This window comes from Habropoda laboriosa, unplaced genomic scaffold (assembly GCF_001263275.1).
Source record: "Habropoda laboriosa isolate 0110345459 unplaced genomic scaffold, ASM126327v1 scaffold297, whole genome shotgun sequence".
NCBI lineage: Eukaryota > Metazoa > Arthropoda > Insecta > Hymenoptera > Apidae > Habropoda > Habropoda laboriosa.
This window is the reverse complement of record NW_017100406.1, coordinates 448,339-468,086: the sequence shown is the minus strand read 5'-3', so window position 1 is coordinate 468,086 and position 19,748 is coordinate 448,339. Positions and strand designations below refer to the sequence as shown.

The 19,748-nt window shown below is 41.3% G+C and overlaps 5 protein-coding genes across 5 annotated transcripts in view; 3 read left to right on the top strand and 2 right to left on the bottom strand.

The window, feature by feature from the left end:
* LOC108575416 (putative epidermal cell surface receptor) overlaps positions 1–7,048 on the top strand; it is a 20,569-nt gene extending 13,521 nt beyond the window's left edge. Inside the window, exons 3-13 of the mRNA XM_017938196.1 lie at positions 385–678; positions 746–938; positions 1,018–1,232; positions 1,301–1,656; positions 1,741–2,005; positions 2,947–4,272; positions 5,155–5,356; positions 5,427–5,925; positions 6,010–6,373; positions 6,469–6,662; positions 6,837–7,048. Of these exons, the coding sequence (XP_017793685.1) occupies positions 385–678; positions 746–938; positions 1,018–1,232; positions 1,301–1,656; positions 1,741–2,005; positions 2,947–4,272; positions 5,155–5,356; positions 5,427–5,925; positions 6,010–6,373; positions 6,469–6,662; positions 6,837–6,935 (4,007 nt within the window). The 3' untranslated portion in view covers positions 6,936–7,048. The remainder of the gene's footprint in view (positions 1–384; positions 679–745; positions 939–1,017; positions 1,233–1,300; positions 1,657–1,740; positions 2,006–2,946; positions 4,273–5,154; positions 5,357–5,426; positions 5,926–6,009; positions 6,374–6,468; positions 6,663–6,836) is intronic.
* Positions 7,049–7,662: 614 nt separating this feature from the next.
* Positions 7,663–8,838, bottom strand: LOC108575418 (probable phospholipid hydroperoxide glutathione peroxidase). The gene is made up of 3 exons (XM_017938199.1): positions 8,773–8,838; positions 8,626–8,684; positions 7,663–8,309 (listed from the first exon to the last, which is right to left on the bottom strand). The coding sequence occupies exons 2-3, from the start codon at positions 8,630–8,632 to the stop codon at positions 7,717–7,719; spliced, it is 600 nt and encodes a 199-aa protein (XP_017793688.1). The 5' UTR covers positions 8,633–8,684; positions 8,773–8,838; the 3' UTR covers positions 7,663–7,716.
* A 604-nt stretch (positions 8,839–9,442) lies between these two features.
* On the top strand, positions 9,443–10,551 carry LOC108575428 (pre-mRNA-splicing factor ISY1 homolog). Its single transcript, XM_017938217.1, has 4 exons — positions 9,443–9,589; positions 9,672–9,694; positions 9,786–10,104; positions 10,183–10,551. The coding sequence occupies exons 1-4, from the start codon at positions 9,587–9,589 to the stop codon at positions 10,549–10,551; spliced, it is 714 nt and encodes a 237-aa protein (XP_017793706.1). The 5' UTR covers positions 9,443–9,586.
* Positions 10,552–13,476: 2,925 nt separating this feature from the next.
* Positions 13,477–16,966, bottom strand: LOC108575404 (synaptotagmin-14). Its single transcript, XM_017938182.1, has 9 exons — positions 16,896–16,966; positions 15,593–15,775; positions 15,303–15,437; positions 15,162–15,220; positions 14,798–14,974; positions 14,374–14,694; positions 13,867–14,250; positions 13,649–13,771; positions 13,477–13,530 (listed from the first exon to the last, which is right to left on the bottom strand). Exons 1-9 carry the CDS (start codon positions 16,927–16,929, stop codon positions 13,477–13,479), a joined length of 1,470 nt encoding a protein of 489 aa, XP_017793671.1. The 5' UTR covers positions 16,930–16,966.
* A 1,190-nt stretch (positions 16,967–18,156) lies between these two features.
* LOC108575429 (probable cardiolipin synthase (CMP-forming)) lies at positions 18,157–19,602 on the top strand. Its single transcript, XM_017938218.1, has 4 exons — positions 18,157–18,214; positions 18,557–18,901; positions 18,973–19,230; positions 19,313–19,602. Exons 2-4 carry the CDS (start codon positions 18,569–18,571, stop codon positions 19,577–19,579), a joined length of 858 nt encoding a protein of 285 aa, XP_017793707.1. The 5' UTR covers positions 18,157–18,214; positions 18,557–18,568; the 3' UTR covers positions 19,580–19,602.
* The last annotated feature ends 146 nt before the right edge of the window (positions 19,603–19,748 follow it).

The window sequence follows — 19,748 nt, the reverse complement described above, 5'->3', positions numbered from 1 at the left end:
CCTTGTTGTTTATCGTTATTCGTGAGAAAGAGTTCTTCTCGTTTGCGAAACACTGTCGTTTCATTAGTCGCGGAAAGAAAGTACTGTGCAGGGATGAGAAGATGGCTAGGGTGGCACAGGGGCAAGAGTATAGTTGGTGGAAGCGATACAGTGAGGTTGTAAATTAAATCGTTAAGCAGCACTACAGATTGATGCAGTGATACTCAGAGTCCGGTATGGCAAACAAAAGAATTGAGACTAAATTAAAGCTAAGGCACACTTTAGACGGCCCTGACTAAGATTTCTATCCATTCGCTTACAAATTTTCACCCCGGAGCGAACTTACGACCTCGCTACATCTCTTCCATAGACTGTACCTGGAGTTAACGTAAACGTCTCTCACAGGCGGCGAATACGTGGCGTCTCACAACGAAACCACCATGAACGTCTCCTCGACTTTGCTGCCAAGGAACACCGTATGCACGGAGGGGAACAATACGTACACCGTGGGTGAGAAGATCGTGAGAGGTTGCGAGGAGAAGTGTGTTTGCGGCGAGGACGGTACGGCGATGGATTGCGAGCCCCTTTGCTCCTCTCCGTACGTCAGAGCTAACCGAGGAGTCGAGGATCCTTTGTGCCAAGAGAAATTGATCAACGAAGAACCGTGCTGCGCCATTTTGGTCTGCGCGGCTGATTCAGGTGAGTTGAAAGAGAGAGAAAATTTCAAAGAAACTCTTCCCTCGAATCTCTACCTTTCGTTGTCTAGCTCCCGAGCCGGAAGAGACCTGTGTATTCGGGAACAAAACGATCATAAGGGGTCAACGCGTCGAAGACGGCTGCTCGAGGGTGTGCATCTGCGAAGCAGGTGGAAATTTGAAGTGTCAACAGAGGTGTCCACCGAACGACACGATTTCAGTTACCAATCAACACGATCGTTGCGTAGTACTCACCGATCCAAGGTTCGAGAAAACACTTTCGAAATGGTCCAGGTAAACGACGATTCGCGATTAAAGCTTCTCTGTTTCTCTTCTACCTCAGGGATTCGTGTTGCACGATCACTCTGTGCGACGTTACTCTAGGGGACCACGAGATCAAACCGGAAGCTTCGACCGATTTAAACGTGAACCTCACGGATGTCAAGGTGCTGAACTCTACGTCGATTAAGGTGAAGTTGTCCGCGAAGAATCCGCAAGATGTGACTGTGGAGATATCGGACAATAATCACGTGTGGAGGCAGCAGAAGCCTGACAAAGGTGGGCAGATTGAAACGACGTTATTTCGTGCGAGAATTCTTTCGTGATAAGAGAATCGTTCTGTGCAGAGGGTATCGTGTCGAATCTCGAGCCGGCGCACTCGTATTACGTTCGAGTGACGGATGGAACTCGAACAGGACCCGCCTTGCAAATATTCCTCCCCGCCGAAGTCGTGAAGACCAATATCTCCGACAAGATGGCGGACAAAGGTTCGTGCAGTCACATGGGCAAGACGTACAAAATCGGCGCCGAATGGTACGACGAGTGTATCTCGTTTTGCACATGCGTCGAGGGTGGTAAAACCGAATGTCTCACCATCGAATGTCCCACCGACTTCGGTCTGGACGTTCTCAATCCTCACTGCCTCGACTGGGAGACCGTGCCGCCTAATTTCGTCCCTAAACCACCTCATTGCTGCCCTCAGGTAAAACGCCGAGATGATTATCTCCGGTTTGTTTGTTGCTCGTTTACATAACGCGACACTGGAATGACTGCTCGCGGTGCGCAGGAAGTGCGGTGCAGGAATAATGGCTCGTGCAATTACGAGGGCAACACGTACGACAATTGGAGCGAGCTGCCAGCGAACGTAACAGGATGCGAGAAGCGATGTTACTGCGAGATGGGGAACGTGTCCTGTCAGGCCGCTTGTCCGCCGGTTCCAGCTCTGCCACCTGCGACCCTGCCGTGTTATCAGCCCGCCTTGATACATCTACCGAGTGACGAGTGTTGCCTCGAATGGGGCTGTAATCATCAGTCTGGTCAGTTGCCGCCAGGTAAAACCGCGTTCACGGGAAAAATGGAGAAGTGAGGAAAATGAGAGTCGAGGAAAATATCGCAGAACAGAAGGCATACCGGGTGTTCCAAGTTGAACGAGGTGAATCTTTCCGGTAGAATGTCAAGTGGTATTATTCTTCTTCGAATTGCAGATGGAACATCCTGTACGTCTGTCTGATGCGATCTTCGAATAGTAGAAGTTTGTTCGATCGGTATCGTGTTCGTAAACGTTCGATACCTTCCTGGTGGCGGTGATATTATCCATTATTGATAGCGTTCACGTTACACTGGTATCCCTATGGAACGACTGTTACCGCGAAGAGGATTTGTTAGAGTTGGTAATGGGTAGAGAATGGTGACGCTTATCTGCCACGCGGACCTGACTGGAACCTCTTTCTCTCTCTCCAGTGAAAATGTTACATGTACATACACCCGGGTATTCTAAATACATCCACACGTTTCTCGCACCTTTCATTCAACGTATCTCTTCCCTTTTTTCGTTCGACGACACGGATCAACCGCTGGAACACTCTACAGTTCTATCTCTCTCTCTCTCTCTCTCTCTCTCCTTATCCCGCACACCTTTTTCTTCTCTATTTCACATTCTTCGCCCGCTGTCGCCTGTACATCTCCAGGATGTTCTTCCTTTCCGTAGAATTGCCCCTTTTCTCGCTACAGCGAATGGTTATTAAAAGAGAAGCAAAAGAGAGACGCGGTTACAGTGTTATTTAGGTAAAAAAAAAAATAATACCAGAGGATACGATGAGGCTGTGTAAATGCATGCTTTCTACCGGCCACGCTTGTACATACAAAACTTGGACCTCTTCTGCTGTATATACTATGCATGGAGAAATTCGAAGTGGCCTGTACGACAGAACAACCGCGTTACCTTTATCGCGACGGCCATCTCAGTGACAAACGACTTTATTACTTATTGCAGGAACGAACGCGACGCCCGCGTTACCCGGCCCCTTAGCCACAGACACGTTCAATCGACAATCGATCGACGATAGCAAAAGACCGAATAACAAGTCGGATTCGCCGATATCCAGCCAGCAACCGGATTCTGCAACTTCCTCCTTGCGGGAAGATTCGAAAGACGCTCGTCCTCCGTACACAGACACAACAGTCACCACAACACACGGACTCTTCCACTACCCCATGGATCCTGGACACCCGACCATACCGTACAACGGACCGTACAGTCCCGACTATAAGCCCACGCATCCCACGATAGAGGACGTCTTCCATTTACCCTCTCACACAGAAAAACCCCCGTCGCCGAGCAAAGAAAAAATCACCACCAAGTCTAAGTCGGACGCGAAGAAACCGCTCGAACCTATCGTTAAGCCTCACAAAGACGACTACTTCCCTGGACCGTTGGCACCGGACAAATACCTGGAGAAAGCTAGCTCTGCGAACACCAACGAGAACCATCAGTTCATCCCCGGCCCTGTAAATCCGAATAAACTGCCACCAGCGGCGCAGAAAATTCCTCACCCTACCGATCAACCACAATTCGTTCCGTTCGATCCGCATCAAGAGAGCTCGGTAGGACCAGGATTCGCGATCGTCTCCACTAATCGCGATCAACATTTCCCTCAAGTGAATCCAGCGGTTGTTGGCCCACCCTATCGTGGTCCGTTACTGAACGGACCAGACAGTATCGATCCAAACGTGATCGTTCCGGTGATTCCTAAGAAGAAAACTACGCCGAGCGATCTGTTCGACGGCGAGAAGATGAAGGCGCAACAGGGAGGAGTGAAAGCAGCCCAACGAAATCCGAATCAGGAGATCCTACCGGAAGAGCTCTACCATCTGATCAATCTGCAACATCCAGGCTTGGTGCAACTGGAGCATGCTCCGCCCGAAGGTCATTCGGGACTGTACGACATTCATCAGCAGATATCCGGACAGAAGCCTAATAATCATATACAGGCTGGTTACTTCCCCTCGTCCGGCTCGAAGAAACCCTCCAAGCCGCACATTTACACGCAAAAGAACGAAAACGGTCAAACCACGTATCATATTCACACACCGGACATACCAACCTCGCCTCAGCAGATCGAGGAACTGTTAGCCCATATCGGTCAACACGATCCCAATCCTGGACCGTTCCAACACTATCCCGGACAGGCAGCCATACCACATAACGTGGCTGGTGGCTCGACAGCCACTTTGCCACTTCACATTGACGCTCACATACCGCATACAGGGCTCACGCACTTGAATCATCCGTTCGCAGCACAAACGCCCAACCAGTCAGGTTCGTCCCTGATCAGCAAACACAATCTTTTCACATCGTCTGTTTAGCGGGAAAGCTAGCTTGAACTCGCGTGTTTCGAGTGCCTGTACACGATCTTCCCTCTGTTAGCGCAAGTGATATCTTGAGCCTCGAGGAACGCTCGAACGACAAGGTATAGCTGGTGGAAGAGATACGGATCGATGAAATTCACGGTATAGAAAGTTACCGGTGCAGAGGTGGAAAGAATGCTAGCGGAACGGTATAGGGGCAAGAAAGGTATAGCGAGGTCGTAAATTAAAGCACTATTGTGCTTTCAAGTTCTCTAGCTAACTCGGCCCCGTCACACGCTGCTGTATGATCTTACTTGAGTGGGATCCTTCGTAACGAATCCGTTATAAGAAGCATCAACGAGGAAAAATAGAGTGGGTGCTATTAGCGTAGTGAGCAAAGTCCCTGCGTGCTACTCGGGAGGTCGTGGGTTCGATTCCTGGTTGGGTCGTTCAATTTTTTCTTCAGCTTTTACACTTGCAGATGTGACCATTCTTCGGCCAATAACAAAAATCATGTGCCTTGTCAATTTAAGAGAAAGTTTAGTCCTATTATTATACTCTATTATCTAATCAGACTCGTATTCCTTCCGATAGCATTTATTTCCAACTCTTGAACACATACATATATGACACTCTTTACAATCTCGACGTATTTCTTCCAACCTCGTATCTGCACACGACAACGATTTCGCGGTTTATCTCGTTAGATCGAATCACTCGAGAACCGTTCAAGCCTTGCACTTTTGGTATCCTAAGACGTTTCGATACGACTGAGAAGAACAGAGAGACGTGTTAGGGCTTACTTAATAATTAAACACGATGCGTTAAAATCTTCTATGTTCGTATAATTTAGGCATGGAGCATAATGTACAGCCAGCTGGGTTCCCATTACCCGGTACCATCCCTGGCTTCCCTGCAGCTTCATCCGCCGACGAAGTCACCGTGCAAATACTCGAGGCCCTCGACGAGAACACCGTGCGCCTTGTGTTCACTGTACCACAGGTTCTAGTCGGGCTTCAGGGACGCGTGGAGCTGCGATATGCCAACGACAAAACGTACTTTAATAATACATTTGACGATAAATCACGTGTCGAAGAGATTATACAAGATATTTCTACTATGCAGGAACTTCGACGTTTCTACGTGGAAATCGCAGGTGTTCGCTCCACCGAACGATTTAATCGCGACCCCGCAGCTCGAGTTCGAGCTGGCCGATCTGAAACCATCTACCGAGTATAAAGTGAAGATCACGGTAAAACTGAAGGACCTGGCTAACAGTCCCACCAGTAAGATCTACAGCGTGAGGACGCTGGAGAAACGAGCTGAGGCGACTACGTTGCCCCCTCAGATACCCATCGACGCAGAGCTCCACGTCACGGAGACGAATTCCAGCTGGATCAACGTGATGTGGAGGAAATTCACAGAGTACGAGTTACAGTTCATCGATGGCGTTCAACTTAGGTACAAAGAGAACGTCGGTAAGGTGTACTCGGGTACACCGTTGATCCACAGAGCGGTCAGGGATTACGTGATCGAGAACCTGAAACCATCGAGCATGTACGAGGTGGGCATTATCTTTGTTCCTTTCCCAGGACAATTAACAGAGTTGGTCAGCGAGAAAACGGTGAGTTGTTTGAGAATACCTGCATGTGTGTATACTGATCTCTCTTCTTCGTGTCGACAAAATCACATTTTCTCCCCTTCGAAGATTCAAGTGAGCACGTCGTCGATGGAACCGGATCCGTACTCGTTCGATGTCAAGGTAGAGATCAAAACGATCAAATCAACCGACGTGGAGGTAACGTGGACCGGTGTACCTTATCCAGAGGACAAGTACGTGAACATATACAGAGCCATCTATCAGAGCGACAGTGGCAAAGAGGACACGAGCACGTTCAAGATTGCTAAAAGGGATTCTCACCCGAAGACGGTTGTCAGCGATCTTAAACCGGGCACCAGGTATCGACTGTGGCTCGAAGTTTATTTGACCAACGGTAGGATAAAGAAGAGCAACGTACAGGATTTCGTGACCAAGCCTGGAGTTCCTCTGCCTGCCACTGTGTCGCAGCAAGGTGCGTGAAAAACGATCGATTAACGGCACAGTCCAATTTTCCTACGATTCGGATGACGATAATGTAATATTTCGTGACAATTGAACAATTTGCAGCGGGAAAACTTGCATCCGTACCCCTTCACGAGGGCGATTATTACGGGCCATTAGTGGTGGTCGCCATTGTTGCATCTTTAGCCATCCTTTCGACCTTGATACTCTTAATGATGCTCATGAAAAGGCGGACAAGCAGTAAGGCTGACATATCCTCCCGTAAAAGCACGTCTGCGTACGACAATCCTTCCTACAAGGTAGAATTACAACAAGAGACTATGGGTAATTCACTCTCATTGTTTTAATACGACAATTGCCGCGATTAGCTTCGCTCTCAATCGTATGATTCGTTGTACGTGCAATATTGTATAACATATACATATATGAAATTCTAATCTTAGCTCGAATAATCTTCTTAACAACATTTACAGACTTGTGAGGACGCCATCACGATATCGAACGGTAGGAACAAAAATTCGGACCACGAAATGGCTACCATTAACAGCAACCATTTGAAAGAGACCGCCTAAAGGTCTCTATAATTTATTCGATTCTATTTATTTATACGCCCCTACTGTATCTTCGTCATCGTTGCCGTCGTAGGTATTTCTTGATTGAAAGTAATGATCGAGCCGATGTAAATTGCCGCACAAAGAACGAACATCGAGAAGTATCTACGCGACGATTAGAAATAAGATATAAAATAAGTATAGTAAGAAGTTGTAATTTACTCATCATGCGAATCGTTCGATAATTTTTCACCACGGTCAGTGGAATTTGTATTAATACTTGTACATAGCGGTGTTGAGTAACACTACAATATCGCGTTAGATAAGATAACGACTTAAGAGGAGCGAAGTTTTCAAAAATCTTATCGAGTAGGTGTAACTACGAAAGCAATTCTCCATATACATACGTACACTACCGATTGACACGTTCTTTCTACGTATTTAATGTTAACAGTTAAGTTATAAACAGATAATCCTTCTGAGTCACGACGACCCAGCTTGCGTTTTGTACAGTCCACATTTTACATTGTTAAAAATTTATATAATAAATAAGGTGTATTATGTCGTATTGAAGTGTTGAAAATGCGAAATGAATAAAACTGTTTGTAAACTATAAACAGGAGTATTTATTTATATTGCACGTCGTGCACACAATGATTTAATCTATGTCAAACATTTTATATAAAGTAGATGAATTTGAATATATATTGGAAAGAAATTTTAAGATAGATATTCAACATTTCTTCATAAAACAGGATATTGTCTCGGAAACAACGAATATTACGAAAAAGTATGAAAGAACTTAAAAGTAGTTCTTCAACTCGGATTCAATTTCAAGGGGGCTGGTAGTGGGGCCATATCTGGAAACAACTTTTCCCTCTTTGTTAACAAGGAATTTGGTAAAGTTCCATTTGATACTGCCAGTGATGAATCCACTTGCTTGTGTTTTCAACCATTTCCATAATGGATGAGCTTCATCTCCATTAACATCAATCTTTTCAAACATATCAAAAGTAACATTATATGTCTTGACAAAGTCTAAGATATTTTGGGAAGTGCCTGGTTCTTGGCCACCAAATTGATTTGAAGGGAATGCTAGAATCCTTAAACCCTCTTTTTCACTGTACTTTTCATACAATTGTACCAGCTCTTTATAATGCGTGTCTGTCAGTCCACAACCACTAGCAACATTAACAATTATACAAACATGTCCACGATATTTGTCTAATGACACATCATTGCCATGGATGTCTTTAGCATGAAAGTCATAAATTGTAGTAGCTAACTTCCAATCTTTGTCCTGATCAAAAGATGCTAAGCACTGCTCTTGCTTATCATCTTCACATTTTTCTGCTATGACCCCACAAAAGAACAGAACTGTCAGCAGTGCTACTTCTAAAAAAAAAGCAAAAAAAATACTCAACTACTTAATTAACAAAAAATTTCAAAATAACACTATCTACACAATAATTCTTAAACTATTTAAATACTTAAATATTACAGTAAAATGTTAAAATATATTTAAATCGTGGTAACTATTGCTTCGAAGTTGAAGCCGGTTTCACGCTATTTTCGAACGAAAAGGAAAAAAAAGAGAATCGATATAGTATTTGTTGATGTCTTTAATTATCGCTAAACTAATCCTGTACCAAACATCATAAAACTGGCGCTAAGAGATTAACTTTCAATAATATTATTTGTAGACACTTACTCAGCATTTTGAAAGAAGCCTTGTTTGCACTACAGAACTTTATCAGAGAACAAAAATCACTAAATTCGAAAAAATTGATTAGCTATGACGAATAAATCATTCTTATTAATCACAAAAATCTATAAATAATTAGAAAAGTTACCGTACCTATTCGCTATCGTACTACGCAAGCAACCGTCCTCTATAACTGATCGAACGCAAATGCGTCGTCTTTCCTTTGTGCGGAATTTTTAACAGACTTGAAACATATTGACCTCTGTCCAGTTCTGTCCTTGAGTCGCAGCATCATGGATTCTGGAATGCTCGCAAAATAAAATGACGAAATTTCTTATTGCGTTCGCCATTTCGACTCGCATTAACTATACCGCTCGCTATAATGAGAAAAATTTCTCTACGCGACGTACGAAAGAAATATCATTCAATCTGTAATTGACTTTTGCAGCTCATTCATGAATTGACGATGAAACATCACTTATGCAAAATAATTTCTTCCAGACTGTTAAAAATATCATGAAATAAAAAAAAAAATTACATACACAATTGAATCATAATTGAAATTCCATGTTTAATAAAATGAGATCGTTACTGTTTTCTTTATTGCGATTTAAAGAAACACATAAATACATTCGTGATTTATTTTCATTAATTCTCACAAACACCACCTTACGCTCACGTGAAAATCGCATTGCCGTGTGTATGACAACATAACCTCAAAAACATAGAGAGGTTATAACCTATGAATTATAATTGTTGTTGATCATCTACGTCAAAATAAAATAAAATTTCAGAACATTTGTAACATATGACTTAAGAAAATTAAGCAATAATATTGTCTGGAATATTGTGAACGATTTGTCCGAAAAAAGTTTCACTGTAAATTGTGTACAACCAAATAAACATTGAAACTGCAGTGAATTAATTTAATCACACATTGTGATTGAAGTTACTATTTATATAAAAAATGGTAAGTCTAATAAATATCGTTATATGTTATATGGAACCCATTATATTTCCTTATCATGTTTAATTATGTTTTGTTATTCCAGGCTCGAAACGCAGAGAAGGCTATGTGAGTATTTGAAAAGAATGCACACTTTCTTGAAAGTAACTTGTCACCTTTGCATTATGATATGCTTATTTAAATGCTAATTCTTCAACAGGACCACACTTGCTCGATGGAGAGCTGCACAGAGCAACGAAGGAGCCAGAAAAGAACAAGAAAGGAGACCTTACCTAGCTTCTGAATGTAGAGACTTGAGAAAAGCAGAAAAATGGAGAATGCAAATAATTCGAGAAATCGCAAAGAAAGTCGCACAGATACAAAACGCTGGTCTTGGAGAATTTCGTATTCGAGATTTAAACGATGAGATTAATAAATTATTGAGGGAAAAGCGGCACTGGGAGGCTCAGATAAAAGAATTAGGTGGACCAGATTATTCTAGAGTAGGACCACGTATGTTAGATCATGAAGGTCGTGAGGTATAACGTTTGTTTTGTAATACATTGAGTTGCTTTTGAAAAAAGGGGGATAAGTAAATTATTGCCACGAATACTTAGGTACCGGGAAATCGTGGATACAAATATTTTGGAGCAGCGAAAGAACTACCAGGTGTTAGAGAACTGTTTGAACAAGAACCACCGCCACCTCCTCGTAAAACTCGCGCTGAATTAATGAAGGACATCGACGCAGATTATTACGGTTACAGAGACGACGACGACGGAATTTTACTCCCATTGGAACAGAAAGCTGAACAAGAGGCAAGAGAAAGAGCGGTAGAGGAATGGTTGGCACAGAATGAGAAAGAACCAGAGAGTGAGGAAGAAATCGAAGCGACTGCACAAAAACCGATACCTTCGCAACAAGACATTCAGGAAGCGTTACTTGCAAGAAAAAAGCAAGAACTGTTAGAGAAATATGTACTTTGACAGGTTTTATTCATCTTATCGTTTTCATATATTCAGTAACAACTATTCGTAAGTTTATTCGTTAACATTGATTAAGGTAATTATTTTGTGCAGTAGACGTTCAAACTTCAATTAATACTTATCGAGAAAGAGTGCTGTAGATAAAATATAGATAAAAATTCAACAGTAGTCTGTTTATAATCCTCGCGATCCTTATGTTTGTTTGTTTGTTTTTTTCGTTTTTTTTTTCTTTTTGCTCTGTTTTGTCGATAATGTAAGCACCGGACACTCGAGAAAGCGACATAATGGAATAAAACACCAGAGAACAAGACAGTATGAATTACCGTAATGTTGTAAGAATGTTTTCACTGTATACACTCATACTTGCCAAACATTGTTGTTTGGATAATAAAAATTCAATAATTTCATACACTCCTTTCGTGTGATCAATGCTTTAAGCGTCTTCAACTAAGCATCCTTCATTTCACCGTCATCATAAGTAGAATCATCATCACGCAAAAAGCCAGTCGTTTGCTTTAAGAGATACTTCGATATAATTACAACTATATTGTAACAAATTGAAAACAGTCAAAGGCATAGAAATTACCCTGAAAAAGCCCTACTCGTTAATTAAGTGATCATAAATACTTCAAAAACATTTCATTCTTGGCCGTGTCGCGTTCGATTTGCCCGCGACACGAGAGACCGACTACTACGCTTCTGCTTCCTTTTTCACGCGTACAAATGTTCTCTTCGATTCTCGCTCAACATCGTGTTGTTTATAAACAGACTGTACAATATACAATTATATTACCAGGACTCAGGAGTGAAAAATAGTCTAATAACTAAAGCTAACTAAAGTCGCGTTACACTTCAACTTTACACAAAGTGTAGACTTGAATCATTTAATCGCACCATTCGTTTTTTACGCTTTCCAGAAACATTCGAAATCGGACAACGCACTACGAACGCAACTCATATTGATTATAACAATATCGATTATCGGTAATCTCACTCTAATTGTAAATTCAAAAGCGCATTTCAAAGAGATTATCGTTTAATTGTAAAAAGAACATCTGCACGTTTGTATTTATACGTATTAAAAATAAAAAGAAATAGGAAACATCTGAGTCCTTGCAATCGCGTTATACATTGTCTAAAGACATAAATAAGAGAATAGTTCGAGCATGGATTAATCATCGTTAATCACCTAAACGCTAAGCTTGAAAAAGTCAAGCATTAAACGATTCACAGCATTTGGTTTATTTTATCTTATTTTTTTTCTCTTGTAAACCATTAATCAGTCACTCGTTTCGCCCGGTAACCAATTCACTCTAATATAAACGCCTGGATAATAACGTTTCTACGTACAAATGTACCTATCGTATTCACGATCATGTATGCTTCTAATTTAGTAGTAATATCAACTCTACAATCACATCTGCATTTACGGGGTGCGTTTTGCGAGTTTATTGTGCGTCGTTGAATTGTGAATCTGTCCTTGTGTACATTCCATCTTTCTTATCCCACTGTTTAACTTAACCCCTCGGTGCTATCGTCAATTAACCGATATCGCGTGTGTATACACGAACCATTCGTGAGGTTAGAAACTACGCATATATGCACGTTGATGCGAATACCAATTGAATACGACACTAACTTATTAAAATCTCTATATCTCTGTTGATGCAACTTCGTACGAGTTACTTTTCTAACCTCTATTCAGTGTCGTTAAAGGAAGTGAGCATATGCGGATCGTAGTGCGTAGAAAAAAAAAATGGAGTTGAGAAAAGAAGAAAAAGGAACACACATAAGAAATTACAAGAATTTCACAGCCTCTCGTTTCTTTTGAAACATTTTCGCTGTCCCCCCACTGAAAAAGAGAGAACAGGCAGTTGAAACTCCAAGGGGTTAATTCATTTTCCCGCGTCAATCCATTTTCGAACTATATTGATCGAAACACCAAAGCTCGTGGTCGTATCGAATCATACGAACAAGCATCTGCAAATCGAATAGTCCGCTGAAAGTGTCGCGGAGTCGAGAGAGACAGAGAAAGAGAGGAAAAGTTATATATAAGTACGTATTGGTTTGTTAGTTAGCTCTCGCCCAAAGGTGAACGATTAGAGGATCGCGGTTCATAATGGGCTCTCGACTCGGCTGGGTATCCCACGACGATTCTGCGTCGACGGACACGCGGCCTAGAAAGGGTGAAAGGCACAAAGTAAAAAATAAACGATTAAGGTTGGTTCAGGCACATATCGAATCGGAGTCGGTTTCGCGGTCCGTCTGCTATCTAATACGACCGACTTTTGGGACCGACGAAATGCGTGTTTTTTTGTGCTTGTAGGAAGTGTGTGAGTCTGCCTGTACGTGACTTTTGTGTACAGATGTATACAGGGTGTCTCAGAACTACAGGTCAAATAGCAAGATGTGATACTGGATGACGAAAGGAACACTTTAAAATCTACATACCTTCAGCTTTATTACCGAGAAACAAAGCGAGATCGAACGTACATTCGTTAGAGAGAAAAAAAATTCGTCCCTTTCGTTATCCCGCATCGCTTCTCTCTCTTTTATTGGCCTGTAGCTTTTAAAACATCCTATGCGCATGCGTATGGAGAATGTTCGTGTTTCGCGCGTATATTTTCTTTTTCTGTTCGTTTTTTGTTTTTTTCTGGTTGCATATGTAATATACATACGTAATATGTATGCTGAAAACACCCGCAACTCCGTCCGGCGTATCAAAAAGGAATGTACTTGGTACATCGATAGAGTTTTCGAACTCAGTGTTACCACGTGCATAAAATTATGACATCTCTGATTCGCAGGCTCGACAGATCGACGTATTGACTTCTGTATTCTGTGTTTCGGGCAGTACAGGCGGTATCCAATAGATGTGGCAGGCAGCCGTTCGTCTCGAAAAAAATGGTGTTGCTGTCTACATGATCAGCCGTACCTATCATGGTGCTCGATGGAACAACCGTTCACCTGCACTGTTGCCTATCGATCAAACCATTATCGTTTATCGTCAACGAAAAGTGTTTCTCCGTGACAGGAACTCTTTCGTGATTGTAGCACGCCTCAGGGACGTAACAACGAATGCCAGCGTTGAATTTGCGTCGGCATTTAATCCCAAACTGAGCCAACCGATCATTTCCCTTCCTTTCCTTCCCATTCCTCCTCTTCGCCGATTATAAACCGACAGATAGAGCGTCACGTCACCAAGTTGGAACAGAGCAACCTGAATGGGAACGGTATCGAATTGAATAAATTCTAATAAATAATACACACAGATCGTTTCATCGCGTCGTGTTCAATTATCGTATATAAGAGCACCTGGAATATGAACGTTTCTTTGTACAGAGGGTTCGGCTGCGCACGTTTCAGGCCAGTTTTCGATCGTTCCATTTCATGACTGTTGCTATCCATCAGAGCTAACTTCACGTATGTATCAGGTGGTTTCGTGTCGTTTCCACCGCCACCACGAAAGTGAGATCCCTTGATTATCTCCACCGATAAACGACCAGTCGTCCCGTTGTATGCCAAGCCTACTAAAATCTCCGCTACGCTTCCACCCTTCATGCTACTACCGTAAGGAGGCATAGTATGTGACGCGTAGCTGGGCACGCGAACAGTAGGCGAGGCGTACGATTGTACCGACTGCTGCGATCCCGTAGAGTCGCTGCGTGTCAAACTACTAGTTGTTCCCCAATCTTGCACCTTGAACGATACGTTTATTCCTGCTATGTGTTATGTTGTTCATAGTTATCCGAACCATAACGAAGACAGAGAGAGAGAAAGAAAGAGTGGGGGATATGAAGCATAAATAAAAAGGACTGTTACCGGAGAGGAAGGTGTAGGTTGCAGCGGTAACCAAAGCGTCGTCTCGAGCTGAAGATTAATTTGATCGAAAGAGACTCTGGCCTCGCCTAGCAATCTCTCTCGACGCATTCTTCCGCTCCATAGGTACACTCTGAGACGTACACCCATAGCGTTCACGTCCTCCGGATTTACGCGAGGAAGCAGGAAACTTTCCATGTACTGAGGAGAAGTACCCTGGCGTCCACGTGTCTTACGTCGTTGTTTCTTCGATGGTAACAGTACCAGTCGCACATGACTGCCGCTTATACCTTCTGGATAATTTCGTCCCTGCAACACCTGTACCTGTAAAGAAAAACAAACGTATCGTTTCTTTATGTATTTTGTAACGTAATTGTAGAATAACAGAGAAGTAATATTAAAAAAGGAACTTCATTTTCATACGCACCGTCATCGCGCGCATCGGTGCATCGTAGAGGAAAGCGACCTCCAAGCTACCCACTTCCTCGGCGATAGTGGCCATCGTTGTGATAACGTCGTTGGTCGTCGGTCCATTTTGCTCGACTTCTACCTCCTGTTCTCTGGTTTCGAGAAGAATACCGGAGGCCCCGACTTCTACTACACACTGTGATGCCAAAACGAAAAATCGCGTCGATCGTCAGAAAATATCGGAAAATATTCCTAGTGAATATACGAAATTATCCGAGATACAGAGCCTAGCGTACGAATTATACGATACCCGATTTCGATTTAAAACACCGATTGCTCCATTATCTTACGATCTTTTTTTCTTTCTCTTTTTGTTCATTCACCTGTTGTTGATCGCTGGGCGAGTGTTCTTCCGTGCAGCTGCTGGAGGTGGTGCCGGCGTCTAAAGGATAAACAAGCGATCAATTAAGAACGTAGGAGAGAACGAGGGGAAGAGAGAAGGAGAGGGAAAAGTGCAAACTAACCTAGGATGGTGGGTCCATCCTCTGCTTGGATGGTCAAAGTATCCGGTGGTGGATGAGGATGTGAGTTCAATCGACGAAGGACGTCCTCTTCCGAGTCGGAACTGGTCTCTGGATCCGCGTAGGAAAATGCTTTTCCTATCGAGTATCGTTTTACAGTCGAACGTTTAGAAAGTAGGAAATTGATCGGTTAAAATTTCTCTGTTCTGGTGACGATCGTTGGAGAGAAAGAAAGAAAAGAAAAGAAAAGGGAAGAAGGAAAAGAGGAGGTGAAATCCTGTAAACAGACCTACCTATATTTTTCGTGATCTGAGAGCTTGAGCTGTTGTTTAATTCGCAGAGGGGCACACATACGCCGCCGAAAAGCGTGGACGTGGACGGCGGTGTAAAGCACCACTTTAAGTACAAGAAGAGAACTAAAAGGAGGACCACGAAGCCAGCAACGGCACCCAGAAGTGCTATCGTGTTCGCAGGTACTGTAAATCGATCGTGAGTGAGAACGATTGTGGTAAGGTATCAACCACTTAGTCATGTGTATTATTTAACATCTGATCGGTAATGAATGAAATTTTATAGGTAACAAGCATGATGCGAGAGGCAGATAGGACTTATGGATTGGACGGTGGATGGATCTGTGTAGGTGAAAATGGAAAAGGAAATGAGAAGATATGAAAAAGTACGATATAAAAGGGCACAGCTGAGGCATAAATTATTTATTGACCATAATAAATAATTTAAAAGGCGTTCACCCGTACACCGATTAAAATTGTCCTCCTGGCCGGCGCGGCACGGCGCGACGCGACGCGACGTTTATACGTGCCGTTGCCGTATCGAACGCGTTAAAAGCATGCAATACCGGCACGTTACACGTCGTAATGACCTGGAATAATTAACCGTCGCTCCAGTTGTCACGTAAAATCGTCGCGCGCGTGATATTGCGCAGCGAACACGCTCAATGATTCCTGGTATCGAGATCTTCCGGCGACAACGCGGACTTCCGGCGTGGCAACCGATCCGTTATGGTTGATCATAGAAATAACCAAGAGAAAAAGAAAACAGTCGATTAGGGATCGACGAACATTGTCGTAGATACGATCTTGTTTAGCGTATATAAATTTGCCGCACCCTCGAGCGTCACGAGAATCGTCGTAATTGCTCTTTGGTATCCTTTAAATAAAAGGGAATAGAAGAAGAAAAGAAACGAAGGTATGACATTGTTGAAGGGGATGCGTTTCGAAATAACCTTGATTTGCGCAATGCGGAGGAAACCGTTACATGTATCCACGCTCGAATTATTCTCGATTAAACAGGAGAATGATGCAACGTTATAAGATAGCATAAGTAAAGGTGACTTCGATGGGTAATTTGTTGCATCGAGTTCGAGGATTTTTGTTTTCTTTTTTTCTTTTGTTTTTTTTTCGATTGAAAATATTCAAAACGATAAATGAAAAATGTTCATATAACTCGACGTGTTCTGATCAGTCATCGATGCTCGAGGTTAACGTCATCTCCGTGTCAAAAGAATACCAAGTTACATTACCTGGTAGCTGAATTTATTGGTACAATTGTGGACAACGCGGAAAATAGTGGACTTACCCGCCAGAAAATGGTCTGATCCACCCAGAATCATGCTCGTCCTTGTGTCACATTAAAGCCTTCTTACGTGGTTCTGTCGAGAGAACGCGGTAAATATTTCACTAATAATGAATTCATTATCTATTTGTTACGAGACTGTCCGATACTCGTGGTCGTTCGCGATCACCGAGAAGCGTGGTTACGAGCCAGTCGAATAATAATACGTGGGCGGGGGTGTACACACAGCACTCTGTTGCTTGTCGAGTCGTGCGCCTGCAATACCTTGACCAGCAATACGCATGCGCTTCATGGGAACGCATTCTTCCAAGGAGATTTTCCTTCGACAGGGATTCTCATATCGAGGGAATACCAAGCTTTTCGTTGAGAACCAAATACCGTCGGTATATTGTTCTATCGACTATTATTACGTAAAATTACAACCGGTTTCCAATTAATCAACATTTCACCTAACAGAAGCGCAATGGTCTTCGTTATATCCCCGATCCTAGAAACGATCGTAAGAATCCAAAAAGGAAATACACCGTTTTTTTTTTTAATATTACTTTACTTTGGTTTTCTTTTCCCTTTTAACATGTTCCTGAATTATTAAACAAATATTTCCACCTATCATATTCTCGACGATGGGGTCTCGCATGACGCGAATATACCGGCACCTGTTATCTATAATAAAAGGTACTTAAAGGACCAATGATACGAACTGAGAATAAACGCAATCGCAGCATTTATATATTGAAAAATTTATTTCAAGTTTTTAAGAAGTTAGAATCAAACATTCCTCGACGGAAAAACAGGATAAAAGACGATAAAACAAAATACTTAAGTTTTTATCATAGAATGTAGTATCTACAGTTTTTATTTTAGTTTTATTAATTTATTTTAATTCAGGCGTGATTATCGAAAAACGATGATGGTTTTCATTAACGATAATCAATATTATATAAACGTATGTTAAATTCGCCCATTCAAGAAATGGAAATACTTTACCAAATTATTCTCCTCGTATTTTCATTTATTACTTGTTTCAAATAATTGGCGCACTAATTTTATTGTACTTCATTGATTAAAATAGAATTGGCATAAGAACATAATATCTACTACGACTTGCTAATAAAATCTAATTCTAATTAATCAATATGAACATTATTCGGTATAGTTATAATTAAACAAGACCTTTTGATTTTCTAATAGTATTTCTTAATATTAAAAAAAAAAAATGATAAGATCAATTGTATGATTGTTTCTTTTTACAAATACAGAAACGATAGTTTTGACTTTTTACTGGTTATATTAGAAAGGAAAAAATATTTGATTTGACACAGGTAAGTTTCATCTGTTCTTTGTATCGAACAACATAACCTCAAAAATGCAATCTAATTTTTCTATCTGTGCGATCAATTTTTTGATTAAAGTAATAATTAGTGTAGTCAGAAAATATTCAATTTAAATGTAATAATTCCTTCCTGAGTGGATTTAAATTTGAGCGAAAGTAATATTTTTACATAAAATTCTCTTATTTCATGCTGTATGTACAATTTTCGTATGTGGTAATAAAATATAACAAACTATATAGTTGCACTGTATGGTTTTGATAATGGTAAAAAAAAAAAAAAATGACGTTATCTATTATGACCATCTTTCCCGTTATATTATTCAAAAAACAGGAATAAACAATTATGAGCCACTTTGCAATCTTATGCTTCAAACAATCTGTAACCTTCAATAAATATTGGCTGAGAAAATGTTTGAGGCACTACTTAACATGTCATGCACGAGTATACTCTACTGGCATTAATAACCATCATAAAAATTATATTGCCAAAGAGGAACGCGCCGATAGGAGGAAGGCATTAAGGTTACAAGTGCTTCAAGATATTAAAAAAACTAAACGGAAAGTAGAAGAAATTATTGAGAAAGAAAACATTTGGACTGTGCCAAATTTTCTTTGTATGGGTCGAATCTTAACATCACCTTACTTAAGTTACTTAATCTTATCACAGGATTATCAGGTAAAATGTTATAATAATTCAGTGTATATTTATTACATTTTAAAAATTATGAATAATATATCATATTACAGGTAGCACTGTGGTTACTAGTAATCGCAGGGTTTAGTGATCTAGCTGATGGATGGATTGCTCGTACATGGACGTCGCAAGCTTCTAAACTTGGTAGCTTTCTAGATCCAGTTGCAGACAAATTACTTGTAGGTACACTCTTCTTATCACTGGCCTGGGTACGATTGGTTCCTATTCCTCTGGCGTGTCTTGTTGTTGCGCGAGATGTTGCCTTGGTTTTAGCTGCTTCTTACATAAGATATCAATCTTTACCTCCTCCGGTGTGTACATATTAAAGCATTAAATAGTACCGTTCCTTAGATAAATACTTCGGTAATCACTGTTTTATGAAATGTGTTTCAGAAAACATTAAGTAGGTATTTCGATCCTACGCATGCAACGGTACAACTAGCCCCAACGTATATAAGTAAAATAAATACTGTTATTCAGTTGTCTTTCGTTGCTGCGTCACTGGCTGCTCCTATATTTCATTTTATAAATCATCCAGTTTTAGAAGGTTTGTGTTATATAACGGCATTAACAACATTAACAGGAGGTCTAAGTTATTTGACATCAAAAAATACGTATAAATTTTTAAGAAGAAAGGCTTCGACAAAATCGTCCAATTAAATGTAATATGTATGTATATTAATGACCACAAAACATTTTCATAATTTGTAAATTTATTCTTTACTTTGGACAATAAATATCATTTGCATAAATAAACGTGCATATAATTATACATACATAAATGAAACTGTTCAAAATAATGTTCTGATTTTATAATTATCTCATAACA

Coding starts and splice junctions, on each gene's coding strand:
- LOC108575429 (XM_017938218.1), top strand. CDS start 18,569: ATGAGCCACTTTGCAATCTTATGCTTCAAACAATCTGTAACCTTCAAT. Junction 18,902..18,972: donor TCTTATCACAGGATTATCAG/GTAAAATGTTAT, acceptor ATCATATTACAG/GTAGCACTGTGGTTACTAGT. Junction 19,231..19,312: donor ATCAATCTTTACCTCCTCCG/GTGTGTACATAT, acceptor AATGTGTTTCAG/AAAACATTAAGTAGGTATTT.
- LOC108575428 (XM_017938217.1), top strand. Junction 9,695..9,785: donor CGAAACGCAGAGAAGGCTAT/GTGAGTATTTGA, acceptor ATTCTTCAACAG/GACCACACTTGCTCGATGGA. Junction 10,105..10,182: donor TAGATCATGAAGGTCGTGAG/GTATAACGTTTG, acceptor ACGAATACTTAG/GTACCGGGAAATCGTGGATA.
- LOC108575404 (XM_017938182.1), bottom strand. CDS start 16,929: ATGATTCTGGGTGGATCAGACCATTTTCTGGCGG. Junction 15,776..16,895: donor ATCAGACCATTTTCTGGCGG/GTAAGTCCACTA, acceptor ATCGATTTACAG/TACCTGCGAACACGATAGCA. Junction 15,221..15,302: donor GGATGGACCCACCATCCTAG/GTTAGTTTGCAC, acceptor TTTATCCTTTAG/ACGCCGGCACCACCTCCAGC.